At 40.9% G+C, this 20,825-nt stretch overlaps 1 protein-coding gene across 2 annotated transcripts in view; it reads right to left on the bottom strand.

Annotated features, from left to right (window-relative positions):
- Nucleotides 1–201: 201 nt before the first annotated feature.
- Nucleotides 202–20,825, bottom strand: part of LOC108926137 (catenin alpha-2-like) — a 268,579-nt gene continuing 247,955 nt past the window's right edge. For both annotated transcript variants that reach the window (XM_018738659.2, XM_018738660.2), the window contains 3 exons: nt 20,431–20,536; nt 12,795–12,929; nt 202–1,274 (listed from right to left, as the gene is read on the bottom strand). In XM_018738659.2, coding sequence (XP_018594175.1) covers nt 987–1,274; nt 12,795–12,929; nt 20,431–20,536 — 529 coding nt within the window. In that variant the 3' untranslated portion in view covers nt 202–986. The remainder of the gene's footprint in view (nt 1,275–12,794; nt 12,930–20,430; nt 20,537–20,825) is intronic.

The raw sequence follows: 20,825 nt of genomic DNA, 5'->3' as shown, positions 1-20,825 counted from the left end.
CTTAATTAAGCTAATACCAAACAGTGTACTTAGTGCTAAGGTGAGGTGTACTTGTTAGAGGTTTTCATTTTTTTTTTCCTTTCACTTCTTTTATTATGCAATCCAAAGCCACAGTTTACCTCTGAAGAGAAATTTCATGTATGTCTCTTCTTTCAGCTAATAAAGAGAGACACACATTCCTTTGGTTTGACATTAGCGTTTATTCATTCAAAGAGGGTGTGAAACTCAGTTTCACTCAACAAAAACAAGAAAGGTTAACCTTCAGTGCAGACTGCATGGAAAGAAAAGCACAATAATCCAGCCGTTGCGGGCATTACATAAATGTGCATATACTGTATGTGCACAACTTTCCCATATTCAAAGCTGCAGTACCTCACAATCACTTCACTCCATTCTGATGGCCGTCAAGAACTAAATATTTTAGAATTAAATAAATACACTACATACATACACAGATAACAATTTGAAATGTTAGCAGAGGTGTTTATATGACTACTAGTGACAGTGAGACCAAAAGTGTCGGCACATTAAGGAGAACAGTCTTTTTAATTACGCTTTCTATTTATTGAGTACATCTGTATTGGTATAGAGCAGCACACTGGCTTGAGTCAGAATTTGGCACTCATATTTGGTCAGTAATAACAATCGTTATTGACATTTGATATTTTGTACTAGCCGTATCTAGGAAATTTCAAATGGGGGGGAAAAATGAAGCATTTTCACTAATTTTGCAACGTGTAATGTTAAGATGATATTCATAGTATTAGGCCTTTCTGGCAGGTTTTTTTTTTCTTTTTCTTTGCAGCCTGGCAGAACATTTATGGAAATGTACTTCATAAAAAACCAGTTCTGTAAATGGACTAATTTTGCACAATTTATTCTGTTAATTCTGAAATTCTGTTAATAAAAGAAACCAAAAATATTTTAAAAATGAGAAATAGGTCCTATGCTATTTTTTTGTTTCTAATCTTCTTTGTTAGTGCTGGTTAAAATGAGTCCATGGCCTTGAACTCACTGAGTGCCTGGACAGGGGAGATGTGTTTCTTCTGGGAACCCCGTCGAACCCGTGTCTGGCACTCTTCAGGTTTCTCCCTCTTCACCAGAGGCTTTTTCTCAGGAACCTTCATGCGCCAGGAGACCACGGGTGAGTTGACCGCTGCTGTTCCATACACTTTCTGGTACTTGGTGGACGCTAAGTATGAGGCCTTAACAGTGAGGACCACGGCGTTCATCAGGTTCTTCGCGGCCTGAATGAGCGATGTGGCACTGTCCAGCTTGGAGACCAAAAATGAAAGACAAAAATAAGACTCCTTGTTACACTCCCACTTCATGAGTGACGTGTTTTTTGACATTACTGCAGTCAGAAATAAGTAGCACTTAAATCCATGACCCAGTTCCTCAATGGGCTTTTTGTGTTGTAACACCTGTAAAACGTAGGCCTTTTTGAAGTGCAATACAAGAAAAAAGTCATCATTAGTGCTGGTGTGGTCAACAGGTTAAATTTATGCCAGACTAATTACATATTCAGATTCTTTTTATGTTCTGTAAAGGATGTCTTTTTTTGACACTGTGACCCGAAAGGGCCTTTAAAAGTAGAAGATGTCCATGGAGCACCCCAAACATGAGTGCTTGTGTGACCTGGTCGTTAAGGTGCTGGTGTTATTGCTAAGAAGCCTTGCGTTCTAGTCCTTGCTTGGGTTGCAAAAGACTTCTTGTGCTTTTATGTCTTTACCATTAAGCCCTTTTAAAGGGTGTAAAGCTTCTCAAGCCTTGCTCCAAGAACGAAGGGCCACATTTCTCAAAAACTAATCCGATCTTAAGAAATTCCAACCATCCTTGTTCAGGATTCACTGTTAATAAACTTAATTACAACATCAGAAAAGGTCTCCTCATACAGGTACATAGGAAATGTGTGTATCACCCTCATAAGATATGAGACCTGAAGGAGGACATGGCTCAAAGCACTTCACACCTAATACCACAGACTCATAGACTTGTGTTTGAACAACTGCAGGTCAGCTCTCTAAAGCATACACAAAACAAACTTTGTATTCAAATCAGAAATTTGTTTCTCAGTTAATAGAAATAACGGAGTATAAAGGAAGCATTAATAGTTAAGAACAAATGTTATGTCAGAAAAAGAGGGAAAAATGTGTTTTTGTGTCAAACTGCTTAAGAAAATTAAGATTTAGCAACATGGAAATATGGAAAAAAAAAAAAAAAACAACACAAAAGTAATAAAAACAACAAACAAACTGGTGTCCTGTAAATGATGTACCCCCAGCCTTGGACTCAGTGATTCTGAGATAGGCTCCAGACCACTGTGACCCTGATCAGAACAAGAATTTAATGAAGATGGATGGATGGAGTGGAAGTGAAGCAAAAAAAAGTTGTTTTCACAATCTTCTACTCAGTACCAATTGCTGATTGATGAATGCAATACATTCCATAAATCCCAGCAATACATTGTTTGTCATCTTGTGATTGATCACCAAAACCTATGTTCACTGGACACAAAGTGTAGACTGTTCAAACAAACTGTATGCCGCTGCTCCCACACTCCTATTCTGTTAGAGGGCATTGTATTGACATCTACTTGCTGTAAATACAGGTCAGATTCACTCTGCAACAGAAAAAAAAAAAAAAAGCTACTTAAATGCTACTTAAAATACAGAAATGAACTGGAAAAGCATTAGAATCTTCAAAACTTTGTAAAACAACAGCATGTAAAAGGAGGGGTATGTGTGCAGAAAAGGTGAAACATATAGTCAACTCTCCAGTGTTGTGGTTAATGTGCTAGACTTTAATCAATGGGCTCCTCAACTCTACTTCAGCATTACCTGCTTTTGTTATGTTAAGGTCTGTGTGAAGCACAGCAGGTGAGTAGGTGGGCAGTATGCTGAGCTTTGTCAAAGACCTCAGCTACTGAAATCCACACTTAGTTTAGTGGAAGTTTACTTGCTGTGTTACCTGGGTATTACAAAGGCTTGCTATAATTTACAAAATATGTAAAGGAGAAAAGGTGGGGGTGTTTGTTTCTGAAGACTAGTGGTTAAAGTACTAGCTTGTGTTGTAGATACTCGGTGGTCAAGTCACTCTATCTCTTCTTATTATGAAGTCTTCTTTTCTGATGTCACAAAAAACCCTTAATTAAGTACAAGAGATTAGCCATGTGGTGCTCAAGCATGTCTGCTGGTATGGTGTGGTGGCTAAGCTGCTGGCCTTACATCCAGGAAAATTGGTAGTTGACTCCTGCTAGGGGTTCCTCCAGCCACTCTTTTTTGGAGTGCTGTCACTGAAGGCTTGTTGAAATAAATGGAAAAAACTGTAGCTGTAAAGATGTCAGTAGAGATGTAGGGTAATGGCTAGAGTAGTTGGTTTTGGTGTTCAAAGATTTCCCTTAGTACCTGAACCAACTGTGCGTCTGTTCCACTTTGCTAACACTAAAGTCTTTCAAATGAAACAAGAGATGTTGAAAGTGTGATACCCTGAGAGCTAGCAACGATTTCTGGTAGTCTGATGTCTGACGTTAGAGAACGTGAAGCTGCTCGATCCTGCAGCAGTAAACTCATTACAAAAGTCTGCAGCGAATTGAACAAGTTAAATATTTAATAAGCCACTCGTAGAGGCTATGTGGTGTCATGGGCAAGGTGCTGCAATTTGGACAAAGATGCCTGTATTCAGGTACATACGCAAGGCTATAATAACTAAGCATAGTTTATGTGGTAAAAGTGTGAAGATCAAGGGAACACAAGTATGGAAAACAATAATGAATAAGAAACTTTTACATTACAGTAATATATAAAGGCCCTGTACCAAGGGCAGTTGTCTTCTGCAATATTCACTTCAAAACACCCACATACTCCAATCACTCACAGAAACAGATCCTCAAGTGCTGGCGCCTACGAGTATTGGTGGACTTGGGTACTGGGTCCATGCTTACTTTTCTCTCCCAGAGATCGAGCCAAGGACTTCAGGGTCAGACGCTAAGCTTGTTACCTGTGATACCACACCATCGCTCAAGTACTCTCCTTTCAAACATGCAATTTATTCTGTAAAGCTTGATGTTTCCACTCAAAATAAAAGGTTAAAAACTGAAAAAAATCACCTACCCAAGTAGGGCTTGAACCCACAGCCCTGAAAGCATGCATAGGCACACATCACACCACAACCACAGGGTGCAGATGTGCTTAAGCTTTACACCGACACATAAGCCGAAAGCTACATAACTGAAACAATAGTCTAACCTTCAGGGCTGTGAAACAGTTCACAGTCAAGCACCACACCAACAAAACACACAGTGATATAACTAGTGTAGATGCATTTCTGAAGAGAGCATGACCATATGAACAAATTGTATGCTGCAAAACAAGTTTTAAGTGCAATCCACTGATGCAGAAAACTTGGGATTAAAAAAAAAAAAAAAAAAAAAACATGTAAGCAGGAGACCAATAGCCAACCAGGAGTGGAACTTTCCAGACCACAAATGTTTTCTCAACAACCACACATTGCACCACTTTTTTGGTTGTAGGATCAAAATTCCAGGTTGCTGTATGGACAACAGCACTATACAGTTTCCGACTTGTGTAAAGGTTCTATTCCAGAGACCATTATGTAAGTTGAAATTCACATAAATCACAATTGACCCCTCCCCACCTATTAATCAACCGTACAAGATACGTCTACATTTCCACAAATAAGTCCACGTCTGGAGGGGGAGGGGACACACCCAGGACAGGACACCAGTCCATCGCAAGGCACCTCAAGCGGGACTTGAACCCCAGACCCACTAGAGAGCAGGACCCGGTCCAACCCACTGCACCCTTGTGCCCCCCTGAAACAAACAAACACACACACACACACACACACACACACACACACACACACACACACACACACACACAGAGAACCGCTTGTCCCATACAGGGTTGCGGAGAACCAGAGCCTAACCCAGCAACTCAGGGCGTAAGGCTGGAGGGGGAGGGGACACACCCAGGACGGGTCGCCAGTCCGACGCAAGGCACCCCAAGCGGGGCTCAAACCCCAGACCCACTAGAGAGCAGGACCCGGTCCAACCCACTGCGCCACCATCTTCTTAAAAAGAATAATGCAATAATAAAATATAACAAGACCAGTTTCTCTCCTTCCTGGCCAAAGCCTTTGAGTGGGCTACTACACTATCCAGCCACTCATATCCAAGGGAAGCAGAGTGTGGGTGTTTTTTTTTTTTTTTTTTTTTTTGATAGGCCATAACCAGATTTAAACCCCACTTTCCCAGGTGAAAGGCAGCAATTTTATCACTACACTATCCAGCCACTCTTATCTATGAACATGTATATAAACTTCTTTACGAGAATGCTGTATTTCATCCACACACCCAACAGCAGATGGATGGATGGATGGATGGGCGGGTGGACAGACGGGGCGGACAGACGGGTGGACAGATGGACAGGCGGGAGGAGATATTGTTACTTGTTTTCACATAACAAGCTATCAACTGAAATTTATCAGGAAATAACATGCAAGAATTGAACCTCAACTCAAAATACAAACCTTAGTGACGCAAAGCACTGTACAAGGTGAACACTTCCCCCAGCCCAGCACAGCTCAAAGAAAGTACCAAAAGTTACTACTGCTACTTACTATCAATCCAAACTTGAAGTGGAAAAACAAGTTCTCTTGAAAGGAAACATCATGCAACCTTGTTTGTGTGCTCTCATTTCCTATTCATTTTGCACAAAAAAAGAAGAACACCGAAAAATAACAAATATATAAATTTTTGAAAAATAAGAGTATATGGAAACTCGCTAAAGGTACAGCAGCCTTGTTAGTCAAGGAGACCTATCTGGATTTTGACATAGAGGACAAGTGCATGGATAAATAAAATTCATATACTGCATAACAAGTTCAAGTGTGATGTAGTGGGGTAGAAAACTTTTTTTTTTTTTTCTCTACCGCCCTCTCTGCCTAATAACCAGAAGAATGCAAGCCAACCAGGTATGGAAGCTGGAGTCTCCTGATCCTGAGTAAAATGTATTAGCCATTGTACTATCATTTCGACAGCAAGGCTAAAGTTTCAGGTTGTTGTACAAACAATGTCACAGCTGAGGAGAAAAAAATAATAATAATAATTTGAAAGAACACATTTCCCTCTGAAATTGAAGCTAAAAAGTTTGTCCAGAGTAAGGATGCCATAAAATTGCTAAAATGTTCACTGCTGTATGTACAATAATAAATATTTACATTTTTTATTTGATTTTTTTTCCAGATGTTACACGACTGACAATGATGCACCAATTTATATAGCTGGGTAATTTTTGCTGTATCAGTTCAAGGTAAGAACCTTTCTCAAAGGTGTTAAAGTAGGAGGTGGGTTTCAAACATAGGCAGCAGCTCTAAACAACAAATGCAAACTTGAAATATTACGGTAAATATCTGGTCACCCCCACCCCAAAAAAAAAAAAAAAAAACCTTGATCAATGACTTGTGCCTGTTGTGTGGCAGGTTTGGATTTCGAGCCCTGCTTGAGGTGCCTTGCGGTGGCCTGGTGTCCCGTCCGGGGTGTGTCCCCTCCCCCTTCGGCCTTGCACCCAGTGTTGCCGGGTCGGTTCCGGCTCGCCGCGACCCCGCTTGGGACAAGCGGTTGTAGACATTGCATTGCATTGATCAATGACTAAAGGGGGGTGCGGTGGCGCAGTGGGTTGGACCACAGTCCTGCTCTCCAGTGGGTCTGGGGTTCGAGTCCCGCTTGGGGTGCCTTGCGACAGACTGGCGTCCCGTCCTGGGTGTGTCCCCTCCCCCTCCGGCCTTACGCCCTGTGTTGCCGGGTAGGCTCCGGTTCCCCGTGACCCCGTATGGGACAAGCGGTTGTAGACATTGCATTGCATTGCATTGATCAATGACTAATGTAATTGTTACAGCCAGACCCGGAGGAAGTTGACTCAGTACCTTGAAAGGGACGTGATCCTCCATACATGAGTGACAGCTGCCACGGGCAGCACAAATCGCTAATGTGTCACGAGAAGTTGTCTCAAAAGGGGTGTCAGTCTCGGAAAAGAAGGACGGCCATTGTGATTAAAGCAGTACAGCCGAAGGAACTGAAATGAGACAAAAAAGATTGATGCAGGAAGCAGGAGAGCAGTAAAGGGCAGTGGATTCGCAGCTCTTGTTCTCATCAGAATTAGTCAGAAAGGGATTCATTTACGGCAGGACAAACTGGGAGCTGCAGCTCAAGGATGTCAAGAGACATCTCAGCGCCAAATCTGTTTTTTGTCCTTTGCCTGAAGTTGAGTTATGGTCTTGGAAATCAGTATTTTTAATTAAGGGTTCCGAGAGTCCAGATATTAAAAACCGTATGGAATGAATTAACTTCAGCAGGAACATTTCACCAATGTGGAAGGCTGCCAGCATTGCAAATATACTTGCAGTGTTCACTTTATATTGTCTGTGGTGCGGTGAGGTTTGTGAAGGGACTTTCGATAACAAGACTAGCGAAGGTGCAAAACCCAAGGGGGTGAAGAAGAAGAAGAAGAAGAAGAAGAAGAAGAAGAAGAAGAAATACTGGGAGTTGGGGCACAGCAGTGCAGCAGGTTGGGCCTGTGCCTGCTCTCTGGTGGGTCTGGGGTTCGAGTCCCGTTTGGGATGCCTTGGGACAGACTGGTGTCCCATCCTAGGTGTGTCCCCTCCCCTTCCAGCCTTGCGCCCTGTGTTGCCGGGTTAGGCTCTGGTTTGCCGCAACCCCGCTCAGGACAAGCAGTTTCAGTCAGTGTGTGTGTGTAAATTCTGCGAAAAACAATGAATTCGGACGAAAATATTATAGGTTTCTGTAATAATGTAGTATTAAGAGCATGTTACATTACTATATTTTTAGTGTATATTTTAACATTATTTTATTATAAAAGTCAGTTTGAAAAGGGCAGAGAGAGCAAAATAAGCTTACAAAATAACTGAGTAACTCATCACAGAGACTTTGCATTTGTGCTCAACAGTATGATACAAAAAACTAACTAGAACACAATAATCCTCTTCAGTAATACAAGGAATATGGTTAGTATCTTTTAGGTTTCCGTCGCTTTTGGAACAGGGACATCCTGTTAAGAGGTTATTTAGAAAACCTTTCTGTTGTAGATTTTACACAAGCACAACGTATGCCTTTTCGCGATGCTAGAGTGCCAATTACGCCTGTGGATTCAAACCCGTGTTTGTATGAGCCATCGGGGCAGCAGGGCACGGGGGCTGCCGAGGGATGCGCACGACTTCTCCGGCTAGTGCCATTTTAAAAAAGAGAGGTGTTGAAAAAATGCGCGGACGCGGCTGCGGGAGCTGCGGGCACACGGCGGCCCCTCTCATTATCCGCCTCCTGGGAAAAAGCAGCCCGGCGTGGAGACGCAGGGCAACCTGCCCCAGGGCCGAGCCTCCGCTCACACGCCCACCAGCTTGGAGTCGCTGGGCCGAGAGAGACTCGCATGAAGCTCCTCCGACCTCACGGCACGCACACCCAGGAAACATACACGCAAAGGAAATATTTGTCTCTGAAATGATACTACGCCTTTGCTCACTTCGCAATGTCTGCTTGACCCTGGTAAACGCCGTGATTGCATCATTTCACTACAACTGGCTTCATTTTCAGTTGCAATGCTGAGGACTATGAGTAAGGAGAAGTTTGTAATTTAAGAAGACTTGCCAAGAATGTCAGTTGAATTACGGCCCGCATGCAGGTCTGGCGAGGCGAAGCACATCCATTAGGACGCACAGAAACCAAAGCCTTCCTTATCTGTACCTTCGCCACTAAAGAACAGGAAAATTAATAAGGCTCACTTGCTTGTTTTCCTCTATGTTCTGCACCCACTCTAATTTTTTGACTTCTAGAACATAACCATCAGTAACCAGCACTGATCCTATAAAGGGTAAAAGGGACATTCAGTCACATTGTCAAAGGCTGCAGAGTGATTTACCTAAAGTTTTTTTTATACCTCCTTATGTGGTTTTCATATGCAAGAACCAGAAACATTAAAAAATAAAAAGCAGTGACAAAGCAATGAGGAGATGTAACCTTTATCACATTAAAGTATCCAGGGTAAGCAAATGAGCATGTGGGTGATATATTTTTAAAACTTTTAACTGATGTCCTGGTGATCTATTTGGCTTAATTATTTCTCTATTTGTTTTTGTATCCTTAGTTTCCAAGTTGAACCACATGGAAAATAAATGGCATTGACATTTTTCCCTAACCTTAATATTATCTAGCGAATATCCAATGATGACTTAATATTAGGTTTGTATGAGGTGCTTAATGCTTAATATATACAAATTATAAAGGTGATAATATAGTAATAATTCTAAAGTAATTAAGCACAGAAATATCATAGTATTGTTACATTCATGTATTTTGTTGATACAGTAATACCTCGCCCTAGGTCGTTAATTGGTTCCAAAGAACGCAACTTAAGTCGAAAAACAATGGAAAATGAAATAACCCCTAAAAAAATTTTTTAGACCCCCTATGAACCTCTAATAAGCATTGCCCTTAAGTGTATACACTTCAATTAATGCAAAAGTAAAGAAAAAACAAAACAAAAATTCCAAAAAAATGGCAGGTAAATAAGAGGAAATATGTATATATTTTTTTAAGCTTTTAATTGATTTTATAGATTACAATGTATTATTTTATATATTTTAACATTTTATTTAATTTTACACTTTTTTATTGTTTTTAAGTGTTTTTTGAGTTTTTAACAATTTTTAATATTTTCGGCTGACCGACATAAAGTCAGCCGACTGAAGACGAATTGTATTTTTCCATATATATTTAACAGAAAAACCGACGTAAAGTCGAAATCGTCGTAACACGAAACGACGTAGGGCGAGGTATTACTGTACTTTTCTCCAAAGTGACTTAGAGTGTTAAACTATTTACATTATTTCACATATTTATACAGCTGGGTAATTCTTGCTATATCAATTTGTGGTACCCTTGTTCAAAGGTTCAATAGTAAGTGGTGGCATTAAAAGCTTGGTCCTCTGAGTCCAAGGCAGCAGTTCCAACCATTATGACACCTGCTGCCCCAATGTTAAGAATTGATGAGAACTGAACCATGTCACCGGTAGAACCCCTCAGTGATGCTGCTGTAATCGTTATGCTGCCCCGTCTCATGTAAATTGTAGTATCTTTCCAATTCTCACAGATGGGTATGTTACTGGGGTAATTCAGAATAAGTACCCTGAATTCAAGAGGGCTACAGCATGATTAGCAGGGTGGAGCTTCAACCAGCAACCATGAAGCTGGAAGTGCATTGCTGTCACTGTTGTGCCACTTATGAGCATCCTGGACACTTTCTGCCGGATATCGTATTGGTCTTATTTCCTACCCTTATTGCTGTGAGGTGCAATGTGTGACCCCAATGTATCAGCTCTGGTTGTGACAATGTGGGGGAAGAATGAAATCCTGATCTCTCACACAGAAAGTGGGTGTCCTAACCATATTGTCAAGGGGGTAAAGGATCAGTCAGACTTTGCCAATACTGTGGTATATTACAGAATTAAGTAACAGTGCGTTTAAATAGGGGGAAACTGTGGTGGAGTGTTTAAAAATGTTTCTGCATGTGTAAACATCGACAGCATTCAAACATTATGCCGCACATAATCAGACGCACGTTGAACGTTGTAGAAATTTCCCCAGATCCAAAGGTACAAAAGGAACAAATTCAAAACTTAAGTAAGGAAATTAAATAAACAAACACACAAATAAATACTGTATTTTCTCTCTCTGGCACAAGCACATGTGATGCTGCAGGGATTAGATTCAATGAGATCAATGCAAATTAATTAATTTAAAGAAAACACCAGTAACCTGAGCCACCAATATAATTTTATTTAGTTATTTTGTGTTTGTTTGGGAGAGCGTGTGGGTTTGGTGAGTGGAAAGCTTGGCCCTTGTCTTGAAGCCACGCCAAAGGATTCACATAGCCACACTTGTGTGGTTGTGTGCTTTCCTTCTGTTTAAGAAAGTGCCCTCCACAAAGGATGGTGATCTATACGTGTTCCAGTACTCCTCACCCCGGTCTCCTCCACACAACACCCCCAAGGTGCGTATTAAAAATGTCGGTATAGAAGTGCTTTTCATAACAGGATAAGTGGAGGTGCAGTGTTTTGGCCTATGAGGGCTTGTTTAATCTTGCCTTCTGAGGCCCTTTCATTATGCTTTCACTGATTTTTGAAATATTAAGTGATTTAAATAAGAGCTATGAAAACTTCAGTATAGACTAAAACTAGGATGAACTGCATTGCACTAGTCGGTCTGTCTTTGAGAATTGTTTAAATTGTCTCGCTTTCTTCTATTAATTTGACGCATGTTTATGAAGGCAGTAACTTCTAAAGCTTTCGCAGGCATGCTTGTCCGTCAGGAACAATGAAACTCATAACTTCAGTTTTCATTTTCTCTGACTGCTCATGAAGGAGACTGGTGCAGCTCTCCAGATGCTGAGCCGCAGGGACGTGCCTTGCACGGGACGATCCGTTAAATGCAAATTAGTTCAGCCATAGCGGAGGAACTGCCCTCTGTTTGATATTAAATTATCAATAAAGAGGTCATTGGATCATTTGTTATACACCTCTTACTAATGAAAATACACAGTTTAAAAGAATTCAATATCATGATGCCAATATGTCTTTTTATAATACCGTGGCCAGTCCATAATTGTACATATTGCTATAGATTTCCTTTGTTTCCCTGCTACTGACCTATGTTAGATGTCCTTCACCTTACTTAATGATTTACCGCAGGCCTGCACATTTCTTTCAGAATTAATCTGACATGAAATTGGGCAACAATGACCAGACAGTATTATGAAAACAATGAGTCAATTTCAGTTTGTGACAATGACTGCAGTGGAATATAATGATTTTCCCTTACAAGGCAGAGAAAGTACTGAGATGAACAGTGATTTGTTAAAGATCACATGCAGGTCAGAAAGAGAGAGAGAGAGAGAGAGAGAGAGAGAGAGAGAGAGAGAAAGAAGTACAGTAAACATTATGTTTTCCACACATTTCGAAAAATGGATCGTTGCCATTTTGGACTCAAGTGATTATGTGCTGATGGAATTGCAGGAAAAAATAGTAAGTATGTAAATAAATAAATACAATAATCTGTACAAAAGCTATTCATTATACATTAAATGTTTCTAATAGGCACCACTCCAGGTTCCACTTCACAACATAAAAACAAGATCAAAAACACACATTATATAGTGCCATTGGTTACATACAGAAAACATACACAGATGTTCCAAAAAGTGAGGAAACTGAAAGATACAGATATAGATAAACAAGCAAGAAGTAATAACGTCAGTTCATCCAGAAACTTTGTTTGACAAAAAAATGGCCATGATTCATACGAATTACCTGCAATCACAGCTGTTCTTCAGTCAACTTATTCAGCGACTTCTAAAAACAAGCAGCTGCACCGCAACACGATTTAGGCGTCGAAGTAAATGGGTGAACACGTACGCGCTGTTATTTTGTGATTTATGTTTATTAGTAATTCAAAATTAATTTGTAAACATATATTTTCACTTTGAAATGTTGATCAATGTCAAAAAATACTAAGAGAATCAACGCTGATTCAAGGTTGTAAAACAATAAAACATGAAAAAGTCCATGGATGCTGGATGCTTTTACAAGCACTGTAAATGACAGATTCATTTGTGCTGATGACATTTTACAATTCAGGAACTCAGCCTGCGAAAAATAAATAGGTAGGTGGCAGTAAGTGCATGGACGGGATGGATAAGACTCACCCCAGACACAATCAGCTCTCCTCCCAGGTTCTGCACCTCCGCTTTGACCTTGCTGCAGATGTTCAGCTGATGGCAGTAGAGAGCAATTCTCTGCAGGTAGGCCAGGAGGTCCTGTTTGCAGGCTGAATCGGGACACTGGAAAGGCAAGCGGGAGCGTAAGATGAGCTGTAACGGTGCAGCACCACTTGTTGGCCAACAGGGCTATGTGGGTGGTGTGGAAAGCACATGTTCTTAGCAGCTTGGCATCCACCGCCATAGAGGTACGACAGCATCTGTTCCAATAAAGTACAACCACACCGACACGATCATAGCGTGTTTATTCGGGGACCAACTTAAAGGACCCTTATTAGGAGCGGCAGGCTGAGCATGCAGGTGCAAATGGAAATTTGTATGTGGGAAGGAGTTGAGAATAAGCACGGAACTTGTTTCAAATATCTATGGAAAAATCCAAAGAATCAAAAGAGAGGAAAAAAAAAAAGTTGTTAATACATTTGCTTTAAAATATACAGTTTCCCAGCAGGAAGCAAAGACTTTAGTACCAAACTTTCACACAACGTGTTTTTCATTTTCCTCTACTAATAATTTTCAGTTTTGCATTCCAGAAGGTATGGATATTCCTGTTTCCAGTCAGGTGGAAAATAAATGCTGAGAGATTTGAGATGACATCTACTTGATGTATTCATAATTTTTTTAGGTGTTAAAAACAATAAGGCTTGAAATATGGTGGGGAAATGAACAAGGTGGCCGGCTAATGCGGTAGTGGTTTCGAGGCAATTCCAACAGAGATAGATGAAAAACAATGCCAACATGAAAATGATTTAAAATAAGTATTATGACTGTCAATGAAAGACAGAAGTGCAAAGAAGGCATTGAAGTAGCTGTTTTCCTATAAGAAATATTGGCTCAACAGTTATGGGCAGAAACAATACTACACAGCTATATGAGGTTCTACTTGAAAGTGTATGAACCCTATGGGGTGACCATCATTAGTTCATACACACACACAGGCTGAAATCGCTTGTCCCAAGTGGGGTTGTGGCAAACCGGAGCCCAAGCCAGCAACAGAGGGCATAGGGCTGGAGGGGGAGAGGACACACCCAGGATGGGACGCCAGTCCATCAGAAGACACTCCAAGCAGGAATTACACCCCAGACCCACCAGAGAGCAGGACCTGGGCAAAACCGCTGCGCCAACGTTCATAAAATAGCCAAATAAACTTTAAAAATAAATACATGATTACACACACACACATTTTCTGAACCGCTTGTCCCATACAGGGTCACGGGGAACCGGAGCCTACCCGGCAACATAGGGCGTAAGGCCGGAGGGGGAGGGGACACACCCAGGACGGGACGACGGGACGCCAGTCCGCTGCAAGGCACCCCAAGCGGGACTCGAACCCCAGACCCACTGGAGAGTAGGACCTGGTCCAACCCACTGTGCCACCGCGCCCCCAATAATGATTATGATTTACATATTATTCTACTTAGAGGGGGCGCGGTGGCGCAGTGGGTTGGACCGGGTCCTGCTCTCTGGTGGGTCTGGGGTTCGAGTCCTGCTTGGGGTACCTTGTGGTGGACTGGCGTCCCGTCCTGGGTGTGTCCCCTCCCGGGTGTGTCCCTTCCGCCCTGAGTTGCCGGGTTAGGCTCTGGTTCCCCGTGACCCCGTATGGGACGAGCGGTTCAGAAAATGTGTGTGTGTGTGTGTATGTATGTATTATTCTACTTGTATACCTGATTTAGCCAATGCAATCTGCACTAATTCCATTTTTATGCTTCACAGATGATTTCCTTTAAAGCAATATACGGAATTGGTCATCACACACCTATTATGTCAGTCGAGAAAGACTGCTTCTCATTAAATAAACATTTTTTGGTAAAACTAAGGGACACAAGGGCTTCAGATATTTTCAAGCAGCACTGTGTATATATACTGTATAATTTATACATTTATATATTTATAATTTATTTATATAATATCTGAAATTTGGCATTCCCTGTTGTGTCTATACTCTTGCTTTTTTTTAGATTGGTTTCTATCCCGGTACTGTATTTCATCATACATTAATTTATTCACTCCAATGACATCTAAATGCTTTGAAGTGAGTATAAAGTGACTTCCCAAACTTTACAAATGTATTCATAACTCCAAAAATTACAGTAGAGTTGATGGTCTCAAAATTATCAGATGATAATGATAAAAGAACTGTGCATTGAGATCGGCTCACTAGCACATTCTCAACATAATCATGTTTTCTTCAGTTTTCCAGTCGACAACACACATCCTGCTGGATGATTATAATTCTGGAATTCATTTCACACTGTCTAGAGAAATACTCTTATCATTGTGTAGGAAACATAGCATGATACACATAAAGCATGAACATCTGGATCCATGTCGATGGTCTTCCCACCTCTTATTCATCGAAAACTCCTTCTTCAGTGCTTTAAATCTCACTTGTTTAGTTCATTACATGATGAAAAATATTATGCCTCTCTATTATTCTTTATACTCCTTTGCTCAGGTTCAAGGTCCCAACTGAATTTGAGCACTGTTGGAATTTTAAGTATGTTCTAGCTGAAGCCAAAAATACATATAGGACTGATAAACATCATAAGTATTACCTGTTGTTATTAGTTAGGCATTTTGAGACAGACAAAGCCATGACAATGAAACCTAAATTGATTGGTTTATACCTGAAGAAACAGTTTTGCTTTCCTTTTAATTTTTTGTATTTACGTCATGTATTTACAAGAGCGGTGCCTGGCCATGCCCCCTGAGCCACCACACCTCCTCTTGTACATTTTGAGTAGAAAAGCTATTTTCTCCAAACAGATTGTTTCCAGAGTCAGGCAAAAAAAGCTAAATGTACAGTACATTCAGATGAGAAGTTATGGAATAATGAATACTTTTTCTAATTGCTTTGCTGTACTTTAAATATATTGACAAAGTCATATATGAACCTCACCACTAACATATTTCCCAAATGGAATATTCATATCTTGTTGCAGTTAAATATCAAAGACATAAAATAGAAATTAAGCACTGATGAAGGAAAACAGCTGAAGAAAAAGTGATAAGCACAGCAATAATAAATCAAACCAAGATTCTAACAGAAAATGTGAATAACTTCAGTAGAATACAATGATTCAAGTGATTCACAACCAGACCTTCAAAATCCCACTAAGAATTTGTTGACTTTATTTTAATGTCTTGTTCTGTTTTAGCACAGATTTAGCTTTTGCATACTGTAGTGCAACACCAACTCTCAGTTGTCTTCTTTCATTTAAAGCAGCAGTCTACCTCCCATGCCTTTGCTTGATACTGTACCTTTAGAGTACTCTACTGGTGTGGTGAAAAACCCTGGGAGATGTTTTGAGAGAGCTCTGATTGCTGCTTGGGGGGTGCAATAGTGCAGTGGGTTTGGCCAGGACCTGCGCTGTGATGGTCTGGGGCTCAAGCCCTGCTTGAGGTGCCTTGCGGCGGACTGGCGTCCCATCTGGGGTGTGTCCCCTCCCCCTTCAGTCTTGCAACCTGTGTTGCCGGGCGGGGCTCTGGCTTGCCGAGACCCTGCTCGTAGTTGTAGACATTGTGTGTGTGTGTGTGTGTGTGTGTGATTGCTGCTCTCTAGCCACAGTGCACTGACTATGTAATTCAGCTAACAAAGTTGAAAGATTTAATTGTTGCACCAAATTATTGTATCTCTCTCCCCTTTCCAACAGATTATACAGCAGGAATAACAGACCATTTGTTTGCCTGGTTTCCCATGGATGTTAGATAGACACTGTTACCCACTACCTGCTTCTGCAGAGCCACCACAGTCCATTGTGATAGCAATCCAAGCAGCAGCTCACACCTAGTTTGTAAACATAGTTTTTTTTCTCTCATGTCTTTGGTTACTTTGTATTTCTGAAAATCAGGAAATACACAGAAACCACTTGTCCCAAGTGGGGTCCCAGCAACCCAGAGCCTAACTCCGCAACACAGGGCACAAGGCTGAAGGGGCAGGGGACACACCCAGGGCAGGATGCCAGTCCATTGCAGGGCTCCCCAAGAGGGACTCGAACCCCAGACCCACCAGAGAGCAGGAACAGGGCAAATCCACCGTGCCCCCATAAACAGGAAATAGACATATGGTATTATATGGTGTACATAAACTAACTGCATGACTGGGTATATGAGCAAATCTAAGATTAGACATTCATTTGTATTTATTAATACTTATATTTATTATGGCTATTATTTCTACTACTACTACTACTAATAATAATATAATAAGAATTTAAATATATGGGCAGCTATAATCTTTTGTTACAACTTTTTTGTAATTCTTTTAAATTCTTTTTGTTATTCTTTTGTTGTTAGGTGCCATCGAGTCGATGTCGACTCATCGCAACTCTATGGATAGTTGTGCTAAAAGGCGTCCAGACTTCCGCCAACCGGCTAATGGGGGCATCCATGGTTGTGGTGATTGTGTCGATCCATTGCGTAGCAGGTGTTCCTCTTCCCCTCTGCACAGCATGATGTCCTTTTCCATTGGCTATTCTCGCCGCGTGATGTGTCCGAAGCAAGAGAGTTGAAGCCGTGTCGTCTGAGCTTCCAATGACATTATTTGTTTGATCTGCTGCAATATCCACAAATTTGTTTTCCGGGCCATCCAGGTAAAACACTGGATTCTTTGCCAGCACCATAGTTCAAAGGCACCAGTTTTCTTCTTGTCCATCTTCTTCACTGTCCAACTCTTGCATCTGTATGACGTGACTGAGAAGACCATGGCTTGAACTAGATGGACTTTTGTGTACAGAGCCATATCCCTGCACTTGTCAATTTTGTCCAAGCCCTTTATGGTGGCTTTGCCCAGAGCAATTCGTCGTTGGATTTCCTGGCTGCTTCTCACTTCTTTATTGATTATTGATCCGAGGAGACTGAAGTTTTCTCTATTCTCCATCAAGTGTGAAGTTTTCCAGTTAGCTAGTTGTGAACAGCTTTGTTTTCTTCACGTTGAGATGCAAGACTATTTTAAAGCGATGTTCTTTGATCTTGGTGAGCAGATGTCTCAAATCGTCCATGCTTTCAGCTAGTGTGGTCATATTATCAGCATAGCGAAGACTATTGTTGAGTTATCTGCCGATTTTCACGCCCAGTTTCTCTTCATATTGCCCTGCGTCCCTGATGATCTTTTCCACATATAAATTGAACAGATCCGGCGAGAGTGTGCAGCTTTGTCTTACGCTCCTACCAAATTTGAACCATTCCTTTTCCCTTGTCCTGTTCAAGCTGTTGCTTCTTGGTCATTCTAAAGGCTGTGCATGAGCATGACCAGGTGTTTTGGTATACCCATGCTTCATAGTCCGGTACAGAGTTCCTGATCATTCACACAATCAAACGCCTTGCTGTAGTCAATGAAGCACATGAAGATATCCTTTTGATATCCTTTAGCCTTTAACCAAAAATCCATCTCACATTTGTAATGATATCTCTTGCCCCTTGCTCTTTCCTGAATCCTGCTTGCTCTGCGGGCAGTTCTTGCTCCAAGTACAGTTGCAGTCTCCACTGAAGGATCTTAAGTAATACTTTTCTGGTATGCGGGATCAGGGCAATTGTGCGATAATTTTCAGAGTTGGACGGATCACCTTTCTTTAACATCGGTATGCACACAGATATTTTCTGATCTGTTAGCTACTGTGCTGTATTCCAGATTTCTTGACAGAACTTTGTTAGTATTGAAACAGCTGCGTCTGACTCCTCCATAATTCTACAGTAATTCGATGGGAACATTATCAATGCCAGGTCCCTTTTCATTGCTAAGGCTTTTAATGACGGTTCTACCTGTTCTCTCATCACTTATGGTTTTTGATCGTAAGGCATAGATAGAAACACCCGTTGTTCCGCTTGATCTTCATGGTACAGTGGTGGACTGTATTTCTTCAGTCTGTTCTTGTTCTCCTGCATCACTGAGCATGAGTCCTTGAGAATCTATCGACACTCCAATTCAAGGTTTGACGTTCTTCAAGTTGCATACTTTCATGAAAGCCAATTGGGTCCTTCCTCTGCTATTTCTTTGCAGATGTTGTTGTAGTACTTTTCTTTGTCCTTTCTGGCGGTGCACTAAAATCTCTGGTTGAGTTCAATAACTTCTCTTTGTTCTTTTGCTTTAGCTTTCCTACATTTCTGAGCAATTTTTACAGTTTCTTCAGTCTTTTGTCTTGCTGAAAGAAAGTGTTTGAAATTCACAGAATGTTCATCTTGCAGAACTCAATCAAAAGTTCTCCCGCTTTGTTCCTGTTGCGAAGTCAAAATTTCCACTCGGCCTTCTTCATTTCCTCCGACCTTTGCATTCCAGTCTCCCATGATTATCAGTATGTCTTGTTTGCACATTTGGTCAATTTCAGCTTGCACTTGTTCATAGAACTGATCAAGTTCTTCTTCTTCTGCATCTGTTGTTGGTGCATACACCTGGATGACAGTTGTATTGATGGGTGTTCCTTTTAGACGAATAGAGATCAAACAATCACTCATTGCATTATATTTTTTTATGGCCTTTGTGAGCGCTTTCTTGATTATAAATGCAACTCCATTTCTCCTTCTCTCATCATTTCCAGCATAGTATACCATAGGGTCACCAGATTCAAAGTGTCCGATGCCAGTCCATTTTAATTCACTGATGCCCCGCACATTGATCTGCAAGCGTTTAATTAATTTTTTTTTCTTTTTAACCACAACCAGTTTTCCTTGATTCATACTTCTCATATTCCCTGTCCCAATGTTCGGGTTTCTTTACAGTTTCTTTCATGCACAGCGACAACAGCAGTTAAGACTTCCTAAAGGCCTTGATGTAACTACGTTATACAGGCCAGCTTAACTCCAAAAAGTCATCGGCTCTTTACCAGTAGCTTGTTGAGTGCCTTCCAACCTGGGGGTCTTGTCTGCTAGCACTATATTGTGATTTAAATGATTGCTACTATCCATAGAGTTTTTGTGGCAGGATACAGAAGTAGATTGCCAGGCCTTTCTTTCGCATAGTTAATGTTGGTGTTGTTGCCGTTGTCACTGAAATATGATCCTCTGCCGTCAACACTGACCCATACTACTGCTGCCCAGTATGAGATTCACTCTTTGTCTGACTGTTAACCATTGGTCCTCCTGACAAGGTTGAACCCGAAGGAGTGTTACCCTTTGGGTAACGGCAATGCACAAAACCGACCACCACAACAAGGTGACAGTTATCTATCGGGACAAATGCATTACTTTCCTTATAAAGATAATATTTTTATTGTTGTTGTTAAAACTTTTAGTGTAATTATAATTCTCAGAGGTATTAAGTGTTAATCAAATGATTATTTTACTAACGGCATTATGTATAATTTGGAATAATGCCCTCATTGTTTCATTTCAGAAAAGGAACTTCAGCAAATGCATATCCCACATGACACTTTTTACAAGGGCTGTCTTAACTGATTAAATATTCAAAATTGTCTGTCAGCATATTCTGAAGCTACTCCAGTACTTATAAATGCAGCACTTCATAGAGGCTAAGTTTATTACTGATAAATACTGCCTCTCTATTCTCTTCTTGTGGACTGGGACACCTGGGATAATTCCTGCAGTGACTTATTTCTACATGCTGGACTGTTACCTGGTCTGCAACAGCACGGGCTAATTTATCCATCCTGGATCCAGCTTCAGCAATCTTCTTGGCAGCGTTAATTACATCTGATGAATTCTTCAGTGGCCCTTTGCCTCTATAAGAGCAAGAAAAAAAGAAAGTAAATTAACACACATAAGATGAGATAGATAGATAGATAGATAGATAGATAGATAGATAGATAGATAGATAGATAGATAGATAGATAGATAGATAGATATTTCTATGTTAAGACAATTGTTCTTAAGCTGCAATGAAAACATGACAGCAACTGACAGACTAATATGAAAGAAAATTTAACAGCATTCCACTTAAAAATAGTCCCTGTAGATAAAAAGGGAACATCGGAAGAAGAAAAACTCTCTTAAGGCAGAGTGTTGTTCACT

The sequence above is a fragment of the Scleropages formosus genome, chromosome 3, assembly GCF_900964775.1.
Source record: "Scleropages formosus chromosome 3, fSclFor1.1, whole genome shotgun sequence".
NCBI classification, from domain to species: Eukaryota; Metazoa; Chordata; class Actinopteri; order Osteoglossiformes; family Osteoglossidae; genus Scleropages; species Scleropages formosus.
Note: the sequence above shows the minus strand (reverse complement) of the source record. Positions and strands in the feature narration are given on the sequence as shown.